General features: G+C 38.0%; 2 protein-coding genes across 18 annotated transcripts in view; one reads left to right on the top strand and one right to left on the bottom strand.

Moving 5' to 3' along the window:
• The window catches only part of CASK (peripheral plasma membrane protein CASK), an 832,536-nt gene that overhangs the window by 128,535 nt on the left and 690,904 nt on the right, over positions 1-13,097 (top strand). The window lies entirely within an intron of this gene.
• Positions 5,754-12,691, bottom strand: LOC109042280 (uncharacterized). 7 transcript variants are annotated; one of them, XM_019058938.2, is made up of 4 exons: positions 11,566-12,691; positions 10,370-11,026; positions 8,565-8,845; positions 5,754-6,723 (listed from the first exon to the last, which is right to left on the bottom strand). In XM_019058938.2, exons 1-4 carry the CDS (start codon positions 11,602-11,604, stop codon positions 5,781-5,783), a joined length of 1,920 nt encoding a protein of 639 aa, XP_018914483.2. In that variant the 5' UTR covers positions 11,605-12,691; the 3' UTR covers positions 5,754-5,780. The 7 variants fall into 7 exon arrangements, with proteins under 7 accessions (XP_018914483.2, XP_072160907.1, XP_072160909.1 ...); XM_072304806.1 differs by having other exon boundaries at positions 10,370-10,930; positions 11,566-12,690; XM_072304808.1 differs by having other exon boundaries at positions 10,370-10,920; positions 11,566-12,684.

The following is a 13,097-nucleotide window of genomic DNA, read 5'->3' as shown; positions in this document are numbered from 1 at the left end:
GAGAGACGACGTTTCTTCTTTTGCGACGTTGCAGACTTCCTTAGAAATTTTATTTTTCTTTCGAGAAGCTGGTTAACAAAAAAACTTAAATTCTCCATGATTTTTCGTATGCGATTGCAGAAGATTTGGTTCAAAATTTATAGTCGTAAATTTGGATTGTTTCTCATGGAAGGGATGAATTAGGAACGGGAAATTTTGAAACACCGCAACGGAGATACGTGGTTTCGCACTTCAGTCGTGCGATACGGACATCCATCAAGTTTAAAAAAATGCATCAAGTCCCCGTCACCGCCGACCAACGCGTTTGTCGATCGAATCAACTACAGGTAGTATGAGCAGGGGGTCAAAACGCCTTCAATTTTTTGAACGCAATACAGACATCCGTCGAGGTTATATAGTTGTATCAAGGCGCCGTAGCAAACGCGTCCCATTGTTTATCGTTACATACGAATATAAGTTGAGAGAGGCCAGTCATAATGCGGTATGACTGGATGCGTATCATAATTTCGTATTCAATAGCAGAAGATTTGGTTCAAAATTATATGAGCTTCGGAAGCAGACAGAGATGCAAAAGCCATACAACTGTTGTACCTCAAAATGTTGGTCATGAAAATAGGTTTGGAGAAGAGGTCTCGAAGTTAGTCTTCGATTCCAGGCTCGGCAAGTCTGAGAAGACCATTATGACAGCATCTGTTAAAATGGCCGTTCACCTCCTCTTTTTTGAAATGCAAGGCATCACAATACTGGTACTTCACATTAAAAGTCCGAAATTATTTTCCGGAATAATTTAATTTTTCCAGATTATAAATTTAAATTGTTATTAAATGATGATAAATTCAAAATTCCAATTCCAATTTCCAAAATTTCAGAGCATGTTATATCTTCTTTCAAAATTTATTGTCAATTCAAGTTGCTATTCAATTAAAATAAATAACTTGACTACTTTTTTAGGTCTAGCGCAAGATCTCAAAATGTCTGTCACACTCATGATTTTATATTTTTTAAGTTTATTCTTTTGTATGATTTTTCATTTAATGTTTTTAGTGTAGAGCAACATCTCAAAATTTGCCTTTTTTATTTATTGAAATTAATAAATACATCTTCTTACAACAGTTATTTATTTTTTAATTTCAAGACTGCTGGGTCTATAAATTACTACCATATTTACAAAATTGATACTCGCAAACATGTTTTTTGTTTTTGCTGATGGGTACAACAACAGCCCCCACATGTAAAAATATTTTGTAGCTTCTGAATAATTATATTAAAAAATATAAATATGGGCATAATAGGTATAGTAAAATATATTAATACAAAAGTTATTGTTATAACATGGTGTAATTTCATTAATGACGGTTTATCACCGTGCGAAGCACGGGCTGGTTGCTAGTTCAATTATAAAAAGGAGAAAAAATTGAGTGAAATTACAAAAAATTAGCCTCTTGCAAGGGGCTTCCTTGTATGAGTTTTGACCTGAAGACAAGTAAATCCCGTTATATTATTAAAACGAAATTGACTCCATAGTTTAATGCCTTAGTTTCTTGAATACGATTATTTTAAGCACTCGATTTATATCAGCAATTTTACCCATGAGGTGATTTCCTGAGAGCTGATAATATCACGAATTTCTCATAGAGCCCTTCAAAAATGGCTTGCTTTTTGGGCAGCCGATTCGGCCATCAAACCGGGGTTTAAATGGAAGCTGATAATAACACAAAGCTCTGAGAACAATTTTAAGATGAGTATAGGAACGGTTTGTACATTACGAGGAGAGGCGGGCATTCTGTTCAGCATATCGATACATAAGTATTTTCACACGTAGAATTCAATTTTCACGTCAGGGAGTCGACATATTTTGATTTTTTCGATTTTATACGGAAAATTTATGGTTTTTCGGGATTGAAATTACTTACAATTGTTTCATGAAAAATGAATGCACCCAAAATGACTATAGCATTTTGACTTTCACATACCTACGTGCACTCACTAAATTGATTGGTAAATTCAAAGAGTGGGTACATCGACCTGGTATATCAAGTTTCTGCGATTTTTTACGGCAAATCGGTAGATTTTCGGGATGTGGATTGCTTACTTTCAATTCATGAATGAATAAAGCATGGACATGGTTGAGCTTCTTTGCATGAAAAGACGTTTAAAATAACAAAATCAAGACATATTTAATACAATTGCATTTATATCGAGTCAATTTCTTTTCAATAATATAACGGGATTTATAATACCGGTGATTTGGGTATTTTAACCCCAAAATACCTTTAAATCGACTTTATCTTCTAGGAATTCGACAGAATTTTTCCTTTCTTCGCTTAAATTTTTCCGTAGCACTTTTCCTCAAGAATCTGATAAGATTTTGCTTGAGGCGGATCAAAAAACTTAAATTTGTTCGAATAGCTTTCTAGATTCACAATACACGGTCTCGTCAAGGTGCGTCGTTGACCTTGCAGTGTTGGATCGTGAATTCTCCTGTTGTGCTGCTTGCCTTTTTTGAAATCTCTGTAAATGAAAACTAAAGGGGTTGATATGTGCGAGTTAATGACGCGCCTTATCAACACATTGTGTTGGAGTTCACTGCTTGTTAAATTTTTGCATCAATTTGACGGCCCTTTCAGTATGGTCCTTCACAACTTCCTTTAATAAGGCTCGGTGGATGAATAAGGCGATTCACGCTCTGAAGATCTGGATGTTAGAAATTAGTTCCCCCTTACAGGAGAGAAACAAAAAGGAATTCTTCACGTTAATATTTTTTATTGTTAAGGTGTATATAAAATGTCCGTTTCGTTCTCCCCATTCTGCTGGCGTTCCCAAAAATGACCTTCAGCTCATTGAAGACTTAGTAGAATTTAAAAATTAACGTGAAGAATTCCTTTTTGTTTCTCTCCTGTAAGGGGGAACTAATTTCTAACATCCAGATCTTCAGAGCGTGAATCGCCTTATTCATCCACCGAGCCTTATTAAAGGAAGTTGTGAAGGACCATACTGAAAGGGCCGTCAAATTGATGCAAAAATTTAATAAGGAAGTTGAAAGTGAGCAAGATTTCAAGATTTACTACAAGTATCGTCTCACTTCACAAACAATGTTCATAAAATATCCAAAAAAATTCTAGCTAATGACATCGAAAAATTTTGATAAGCTTTGACTTTTGTTAAACTACCTAATATTGCTATTGTTGCCAAAAATATGTTACTACGCAAGTTGGACGATGGTACGCTTAACTGATTTCATGCCGAAGACGTTTTTAAACATTGAACAATTTATATTAATTTTAAAGAGCCTTATCAGAATTTTAATTGTCCTCCCTCTGAAGAACAACATTGAGTCTCCGAGGTCTCGCAATAACAGCGAATCAACAACTCGTGTTTAGCCTTTTATTTTCATTTATTTATTTATTAATTCATTTATTTATATTTTTATTTTTCTTTGTTTCCAGTTGAGCATGAGAAGTTAATATTACGAAACGCCCCGTTTCTTTTTTTCGTCTTTTTTTGCAGCCTCCCCATCGTTGCTTCCTGCACTACGTTTAGCTGTGTATGAGTACATGTTCCTCACTCACAACCCACGCGCGTCGCCGCGCGATGCAAAGCTTGTCTCGGTCAGCCGCGCGCGGCCGCGGCTCGACTTGCCGCCCATTTAAGTCGGTTTTCCGGCTGAACGATCAAAGATACGACCAAACGGACCAAATGTTTGCCTTATAGGCGTTACTTCGTCAATTTCGCACCTAGGATTGACTATCCACTATACCAGAAATGAACGTTTTCGACTGACGCCCTTTAGGGCGCTTGAGAGAGTCCTAAAAATTTTTTTAAAATTTTTTCCAAAAAACATTCCTTATTTGTACACCTCATAGCACGTTTTGAGACCTGGGGAGCTTAACTTTTCTCAAATTTCAAAAATTAGGGACACCCTACCCTCCGCCTGCAATCCAGGCGACAGACAATGGACCACTAGACAAGGAACGAATTTCAGCATTCTGATACATGTTTCGTAACTAAAATTTCACGTAGAACACGATGCGCACAATCAAAATTGCCGAAATTAGCTCCTTACAAAGATATTAAATGATTCTTGATGCGTGAATTCAAACCACCCGCTCATGAAAACTCAATGCTCTACGTAATTCACATCGCGCGCTAAACGTTATCATGACAGTCTCTGCAATGTAAAAATCTGGCAACCTTAATCTTGACGCTTTGGCTCAGCTATAGCAAATTGCTTATAGTTTGAAAAATACATGGCGGGAAATGAACATTGCTCGGTTGAGAAGCTTGCTGAAACCGTTGTAGTGCGCAATTTGACTCACGTAGAGCTTTGAGTTTCTTGTGAGCGGGCAGTTCAAATTCCTCGTGACCAATGTGAAATAAAAACGTTAATATCTTCGTTAGGAGTTGGTTTTAGTAATTTTTGTTGTGTAAATCGTGTTCTACGTGAAATTCTGATTAAGAAACATGTATCAGATTACTTAAATTTGTACCTTGTCTAGTGGTCCATTGTGAGTTGTGGCGCTGTAGTCCAGATGCGGGAGGAAAAATAGCGGGAAAAATTGGGATACACGGTTTTGGCGTGGGAACGGAGTTCCCCTGTCTTTACAATCGTTCCGTTGCTACTGCTATGTGATTCCCTAGGTCTCTGCGACCTTGAGCGAATCGCCCACTCTTCGATCTTTGGTTTTTTTTCGGATGTATCAAAAGTCGTTGTGTTTTTTAGCCAATCATGTCTCTACGTCAAGTTGTGTAGAATTCTAAAATTCGCTTTCCGCGAGTTTTTTTTCGCCTTGAGATGTCGTGTCTGACTTGTAAATCTGCGCAGAACCACCGAAAAACGAATTTAGGCCAATTCTTTTTTTTGGGAGGTTCCGATTGGTTATTTTTCGCCATCAGTTTTCTGTTCGTTGGTGCAAAAGATCGCCTACCTCGTTGCTCTTGAGAAGCCGCCATTATCGATCGTAAGATTTTGCTTTAGGCAGATCAAAAAAAAAATTCGTTCGAATAGCTTTTTACATTCACAATACACGGTCTCGTCAAGGTGCGTCGTTGACCTCGCAGTATTGGATCGTGAATTATCTTGTTGCGCTGCTTGCCTATTTTGAAATCTCTGTAAATGAAAACTGAAGGGGTTGATATATGCGAGTTAATGACGCGCCTTATCAACACATTGTGTTGGAGTTCACTGCTTGTTTTCCAGTGCGGTGGAGGTCACAACTAACCCGGTAGTTACATCAACGTTGATGTAACTACCGGGTTAGTTGTAACCTCCACCGCGGTAGTTATCGTAACTACCGCACCGTAGCTGGTGCATTTTTAACTAACCGCTAGTTGTGTCTACTACCCCATTTTTAACTAACCGCTAGTTGTGTCTACTACCCCATTTTTTTCCGTGTAGTATGTACTTATCAAAAAAAAAAATTGAAAAAGGAAGAGGGGAGAAAAATAGGAATATATTCCTTTAAAACGCAAAAGATTACTGCAAAGCTACCTGAACCATTGAAACCCAACCGTTCTCTTAGTTGAGCTGAGGCCTAGAAAAATTTGATGATATTTCCATTTATCATATTGCAACTTCTTAAGAAAAATGTTTCGGTCTTCAAAACATATTCTGGAGAGAATCTCAAGTCCACAGTTTGAAGTCATTCTCAAAGATAATGAAACCTTAATAATCACATAATTTCAAAAATTGTAATTCTGTTTTCCCGAGTGCTCTTTTGTGTATATGATAATATAAAAAGAGTGAAACGCAAGAATGAAGTTGGTGGTTGAATTGTATTTTTTCAATGTATAACAGGGCGATTGTCAAGTGCGTAAAGAACCTCAAGATCTCCGATCAGTCCGTGCGGTTTCAAACCTAACAAGATGGCAACCCTCAATTTACAGTCTGGAAACACTTGTAAACTCCTGAGGAATACAGGTCTCAGCGCTATTTTGTTAATTGAGCCCACGGTGATCCCGATGACGATGCCCATTTCTTTAGAGCGCTTAACAAGCACATCTTGCCGGTGGTTGCGTTCCAGAGTCTCTTGACCACGCAACAAGGTGAACTTGTGAGCGTCCGCCACCAAAGTAAGCAAGGTGTGTGCCGTTTCCCTTGCACCTTGCGGAATGCGATGTTTAAATAGGTCTGTAACAGCTGCAGAGAAGTTTTGGAAGGGCGCTTCCTCTCCTGTCAGTTGCTCAATGCTCTGCACAAAGTTATCAATAGTGTAGTCGCTAATCTTCAATTTGTTGATGTAGTATTCTCGGTCGAAAATCAAGTTTTGGATATCCAGCATTGCCTCGAAGTTCGGTATGTGTAGTGTATTTCTGTCGTGAATAGAATAAAAGCCATGATCAAGAAGAATCTGCAAAATTACGTTCTTATGGGCGCAAGTGTGATTGGGACCAAATATAGTTTGTCGCAGTTGCCTAAGGAGCTTCTGTGGAATCTTCTCCCGGACGTGCAGCCGAGTTTTATTGTCAAACGCATCTTCCATAAATTGGCCCACTTTCTCAAACTCCAAAAGGTTTTTTAATGTTTTGAATTTCATGCACTCATACCGGTACGGTTTTAGCTCGCCCGTTTTAAAAAAAGTGAGCGTTGAGCGTGTGTTGTAGATAGTTTGACCCTCGCCTGCTGTTTTGTAGCCACCGAACCATTTCTTAATGTCAGTTCTATTGTTATTTTTATCAAAGCGTTTAGCCAGCTCAGAAACATCAGCTTCTGTCAGGCCGTAATACCTGGAAAATATCAAATAATCTCCGTAGAGTTTAATGCATTTAAATGGAAATATAACCTATTGAAATACAAAGGCTGTCCAAAAAGTACCGGGACTGGTTCCATAACTCAAAAATTAAGATAACTAGAGGCTTAGTATTGGTCTCATTTGAAAGATCAACTTAATATTTATCGATTGAGACCAAAATCAAAACTTTCGGTTGAATATTTCAAAAGTTACGACACTGTTTGTGAAAAAAATATCTGGACCCCCTACCGTTTTTAGTGACTATTTTCTCTTGCCGAGAACACTCTCTAAATTAATGATCAGTGCACGGTTCTTTTGCAACTAATCATGGCGAAAGCTAATTGATTTGTGCAACACTGTCAAGTCGTCGCCGTCGTCCGACTACGGGTATAAATGTTCAAAAACCATGGGGAAAGAATGAACCGTTGGTCAGCCACCCCAAGAAAAAGCCAGCGGAAAATCGCGGTTCGACTTAAAGAATCGTCCCGGTACACACCTTTCATTTCATTCAGCGTATCCGTAGCATGATAAACCACGTTGAACACAATATCGAATCACAAAATGTTGTTCTTTTTCCACTGCTTTATTTCTTGCAATGATGGTATCAACAATTTCGAACACAGAAACAAAATCACTCACAGTCTGCAGCGTAGACCACGCACGCACTGTGAAGTGTCAACCACTACCGAAAATTTCCCAGGTTTTCTTTATACCCGTAGTCGGACGACGACGACTTGACAGTGTTGCCAAATCAATTAGCTTTTGCAATGATTAGTCGCAAAAGAACCGTGCACTGATCATTAATTTAGATAGTGTTCTCGGCAAGAGAAAATAGTCACTAAAAACGGTAGGGGGTCCAGATATTTTTTTTACAAGTCGTAACTTTTGAAATATTCAACCGAAAGTTATGATTTTGGTCTCAATCGATAAATATTAAGTTGATCTTTTAAATGAAACCAATACTAAGCCTCTAGTTATCTTAATTTTTGAGTTATGGAACCAGTCCCGGTACTTTTTTATCAGCCTTTGTAACACCATATCATTTTACGCTAACTATTCACTAGAAAAGGTAGAGAAATTAACGCCAAGAGCGGACTGCTGGGCAGACGGGGAACCCGGGGAAAATCCCGGTGGGCCGTAGGTACTTAGGAAATTTTAAGGGCCGGATAATCTTCTCACGCGGCTATAAAACAACTAAAATGGGTCGGTCCAAGCACTGAGAGCGGATATTCCCGGATAATTTTTCCGGTCCAGTCCGCCCCTGCAGCAAAACCATGTGCAAAATTAGCAAATTGTCGTTAAGGCAGGACGGTTTGAGGTCTTAAATGCGCCTAATGGAAGACAAACTTGTAGGAACGAAATCTAAGAAATTGACTTGTTGTATTCGAAGATAAACCAAACTTCCGAAAATACTGATATCGAGGTATTTATTTTTTGCTCTCATTCTAGTTTCATACGTAGGGATTTAACTGTTTTTCCTGCGGTTTAATAAATCGGATTGCCAGGACCTCGCCAACGTCCCAAGTTTTTGAAATGTTTTCAGACTTATTACCCATATTTTTCTGTATTGTCTTATTGTTATGCCAATGTTTCTGCGGAATAGCATCGTGTAATAATAGTTAATAAAATTAGGATGTTTTTTGTTTTAAAATTAGGTCGGTGAGATTTTTTACTTTCAAAAAACGTATTATACAACAGATAAATAAAGTAATAAAATCTGCTGTAATGAACGCTTCATCTTCGAGGTTTTTTGGTTAAGAGTTTGGTAATACATCAAAATCGGCCAATGATACGGCCAACCGTTATGAATATTTTATCAACGTAAAAAAAACTTACCGATGCAAATAATCATCGTCAAAGACTGAAAAATGCGTCAATCCGAAAACGTCGAATCTGATTGTACCCGTCACCACGGTACGGATGACAAACCTACCCTTTATGAGTAACTTGACAAATCGGGAAACACTCCACATGATCCCCTTGAAACTTCTATCATCGAGATGTGGCGCCAAAAGCGCTTCACGGATGGATGCGTCGAAGTTGTCTACTAAAACGATCGATTTTCGGTGATGATGTGTTGATAAGAGTCGGGCAAGTGTTTCTCCTCCGACTGTGATCTGTAAAAATACGCCGTTCGGTTCATTTGATTTTTTTTTTAAACTCAATGGACATAGTGCGCTTGTTTCAAGCTTACTTGGAGGTCCTGTCGGCTCAGTCTGGATTTTTTAAATTCTATTTGAAAGACCTTTTTTTTAAACTAAGTATCGCTTTGAATTATTTTGGAAAAACCCAAGAATTTCTGCTGGAATTAGCTTTGAACATAGGCGTAGTCAGGGGTGTCCTGGGGGGGGGGGGCTGCCCCCCAGAAATCTCGTGCCCCCCCTCCCAGAAAAACGGGATCCTCCATTCCTCACCCCCCCCCCGCTCTCTTCACCACGAGAGGTGGTCCCATGCCCCCCCCCCCCCAGAGAAATTTCCTAGCCACGCCCCTGGCTTTGAAGAATTTATAATTCAAAAGAGCTTTCAAGGAGTGCATTTTAAAATTCAGATTTTTATATTTCCATCAAAAGCTAACAATTTTTAAATAATAAAATGCTGTTTCGAAGTGTTCGCGAGGTAAGGAATATGATAGGCAAAAGAGTCAACTTGAGTCTCTTGAGAGCAAAGTCTGTTTGAAAATCGGTTCGTATATGATATTTATAGAGAATTATAGTGACTTATTGATTTATTGGTCTCCTCAGTGTACCAATTTTGGTGCATCTTGAGCTGCTAGAAGCGAATATGACCATAACCGTTTTCTCTAATAACCTTTTAATTTTCCGGAGAAGCCGATTTTCCCGGCTAAAAGAGGCACTATCAGCCATTTTTGTCCCAAATACAAAAGAACTGGAATTTCTGGTGGTCTTTGATTGGTAGCTTTATATGTGTATTTTAAGCCGCTAAATCTGAATAAGATCGCCGTGTTTTTCTCCAGAATGACTCTCAAGTTTATCTTCGCATTGCTAAAAACTAAAAACATAAGCACGTTTTGGAGTCGGAAAAAAGTTATTCTGGACCACTCATAGCCGACGAATGCTAAATAACAGATTCTGGCAATGCCACAACCACCCGAGGCACATTCTTGTTTTTGGTGCCTTAGTTACAGTGCCCCCCCCCCCCCCACTATTTTTTTAAAATCTTTTTTCTCTTTTTCACAAGTCTTAGTAACTTGCAAAAAAAAAAAACTCTTGTAAATATTTAATTTGATGGCAAAAAAATCATGCAAACTTGACTTAATATACATACACCTTGTAGATCTTGACCTGCCATGCAGTTTTTGTATTTTTGATATTTTTGAAATGCATTTATAAGATAAATGTTATATTTTTTTAATGTGTGCTGGCTATCTAATGACTATTTCTAACTATTAAACCCTCAGTATTATTCATCAATCATTTATACTTACCTTTTCACAAGTTTTTTCAAGAAATCAAAGGAGACTATCTGTGCAATTTTTCACTTGAAACAGTGTAAACCCTGCACTATTTTACAATCTTGTTAATTAAATTCATAAAAAAATAGATCGTGGAAACTCCATACTCGGAGGACTTAAGATGCTACTACATATAATTTAGTCGGACTCATCGAGTCAGCATACGTACCTCTTCTAGGCTCAGTTTTTCAAACTGGTCGCGGTAGAGTAAAAATTCATCCTTGCTGCCTGAGGTCAGCCTGTTACTCTTTAACAAGTAAGAAAATGGCTTAAACAGCTCCGAGAGCATTCTTTGAAAAGAGCGCAAATAGTCTCGATCAGAATTTGTAGACAGAGTTCCAAAGTCGAGCAAAAGAACAGGATAGCGAGCAAAGTGGGTTAAGAACAACTCCGGAGACTGCTCCAATATTTGCAGCGCCGGCTTCGAGAAGGTTTCATAGTTTTTCAGAAGGTAGACACCGTGAGGTTTCGTAGCATTCGCGTGTATTGAATGGCTCTCAGTGTCAGTCAGGAAAGCCACTCGTTTTGTCAAGACGTTCCGAAGGCCTTTACTTTTACTGACGGCTTTCTGAATGGTTGCATCCGTTTTCAGGATCTCTGCCGCGTTAATAGAGTATCCATGAGAATTGACATCCAAGGAAAAGAAATCCCGGAGCATTTGCAGGTTTGCAGACTTGCCGAAACCAGGGGGACCCGCGATGAAGATGTGCCAATGGTTGTCTAGGATGAACTTGATCAGCAGGGTTTTGTCAATGAATTCACGTGTCGAAGTGAGATGTTTAAAGGTGATCTGATTGCGTGGCTTTCCGCCGGTATTTGAAGCACCCTGCAAAGAATGAAAAATAACTGATCGCATTAAAGCGTGCCTTGACGTTTGAGAAGATCAGCATCGATTACATTATTCTTAAAAATTTTAATGAGTTGAAAAATTTGCATTGTCTGGAAAAATTCGCTTTTCAGTATATGTGACCTTTTCATTCCGATATTCCTATAAACATATTTTTTTAAAAATTTAAGAGGACTTCTCCTGTTCATATGCATAGTTCTTTCTTTATTTGTAAACTTTACTTCCCTGTTTGATAAGTTGCGGAATTGAAAGTTTGTCAAATCACAAAATGCCAAAAATGTCGAGTGAACCCTCTAAAACATGAGTCACATTGAAATAGTGACATTAAATATATTACCGCATTATGTGTTTCACAGTGTGACACGCTGCAATATTGGAACAAGTCTACACGTGACCTAGTTTAAATATGGACGAAAGTAAGCAGTTTCATTTTAAAAATTCAAGAGCCCAAAATTTGTATTATTATGTTTTTCTCTTTAAATCCGAAAACCGAAACTTCATAAAAGGGTTGGACTTACGGAAACGGATGCAACCATAAACAATATTTGAAAAATCATAGAGATAGTCTGCTGTATTGCTTGATTTCACCACAAATTGAACACTAGGCAACTGTAACAAAATGATATTTTTGGTTTTTGGGGAAACTTTTCCTGTTTAATATAGTGGCTATCTAAAGAAACAACTTGTCAAATTCAAAACCTCTATACTGTACCTTTACACTTCTAATAATTATTCCATACCGACTCAATCAAAGTTAACTTCATAATCAATTTAGATAAATAGTGTTGATAAGAACAGTATGGTAGAATGGGACCAGCCGGAGCCAGGTCTACTTCCTATTTTCTTCATTACGGTTCTCAAATAGGAATGTAAAATGAAAAAATGGAGATCCCAGAAATTCCTCGTGGCACTTTATAATCACTTTTTTATTTATTTATATTTGAAGGTGAATATGACGTCAAAAGCCAGTGCATTATGCGTTGAGATTACATGACGCTGTGATGGGAAAACGGCAAAGCGGTGTCGCGTGAAATCTCCGTATTTTGCTATCATTGATTTCATGGGCGACTTGGAAAGTTTCAGTGCATCTTCGGTTCCTACTGAAACTTGCTGAGTCTGCTGAAATCATTGAATGGCTGCTGCGATGGTTCCAACGCGGCTGGTCAGTTGAGTGTCGGAGTATGTAGCGGCGAGGCCCAAGAAGCGCACAACAAGACAAACAACAAGAAAATAACTAAACAATGGTTGGCATAGCCTGACGAAATAATCGGATGATTTAGTCGTGAAATCTAACACAAGCGTAATATGAGAAACTTATCACATGAAAAGTAATATATAAACGTGTCTCTGAACGTGAAGAAAGCAGTGTAAAATGAGTACATACTTTTTTTCCCTGCAAGTTAAAACCAAAGCAGAGGTATAACATTGTTAATAACATAAATGAGCTATTTTCTGACTAAAATGATAAATCAAGGATATACAAGACATTTTCCTTTTGCTTTTTTTACTTTTTTGTAATTTCAAGGACAACCTGTTTTATCAGCCACAGTGGCTCGAATGGGAAACTGTCAATAATTTGACAGGGACGGACAGAGACACACTATGCGTGGTTTTTATACAAATTAATAAGGAGAATAAATAAGGAGAATATATAGCCGGACCATGGTTAATTACATTCATGGCGTATGCATTTCAAAGTTTATTTACTTCATCTTCAAAATATCTTCCCCTTTTTTAATTTGACGGGACTTTTGAATTGATCACAGCAACTCTGTCGCGCTTGTTCTTTAGAAAAATGATTCTCTCGGGTTGAATTCCTCTCCTTTCTTATTATTTCTTTTTCTGTTTGTTGTAGGTAAGTGTCCATTCAGTCTGGTTTTCTGGTTACATTTTGAATCGCAGCCGCGTAAGTACGAACCTCGAGTTGCTTGAATATTTGAATCAATAGAACTCTGTAATGATTGAAGTTTTAATTTGTGTTATTCTGTAATTTATTTTTAATCAATCGTCATTCCGGGTGAGGTATCTTACGTGGTCGTTTTTGGACAAT

Source organism: Bemisia tabaci, chromosome 10, assembly GCF_918797505.1.
Source record: "Bemisia tabaci chromosome 10, PGI_BMITA_v3".
NCBI lineage: Eukaryota > Metazoa > Arthropoda > Insecta > Hemiptera > Aleyrodidae > Bemisia > Bemisia tabaci.
The sequence above is the reverse complement of the archived record's forward strand: the minus strand, read 5'-3'. Positions and strand labels throughout refer to the sequence as shown.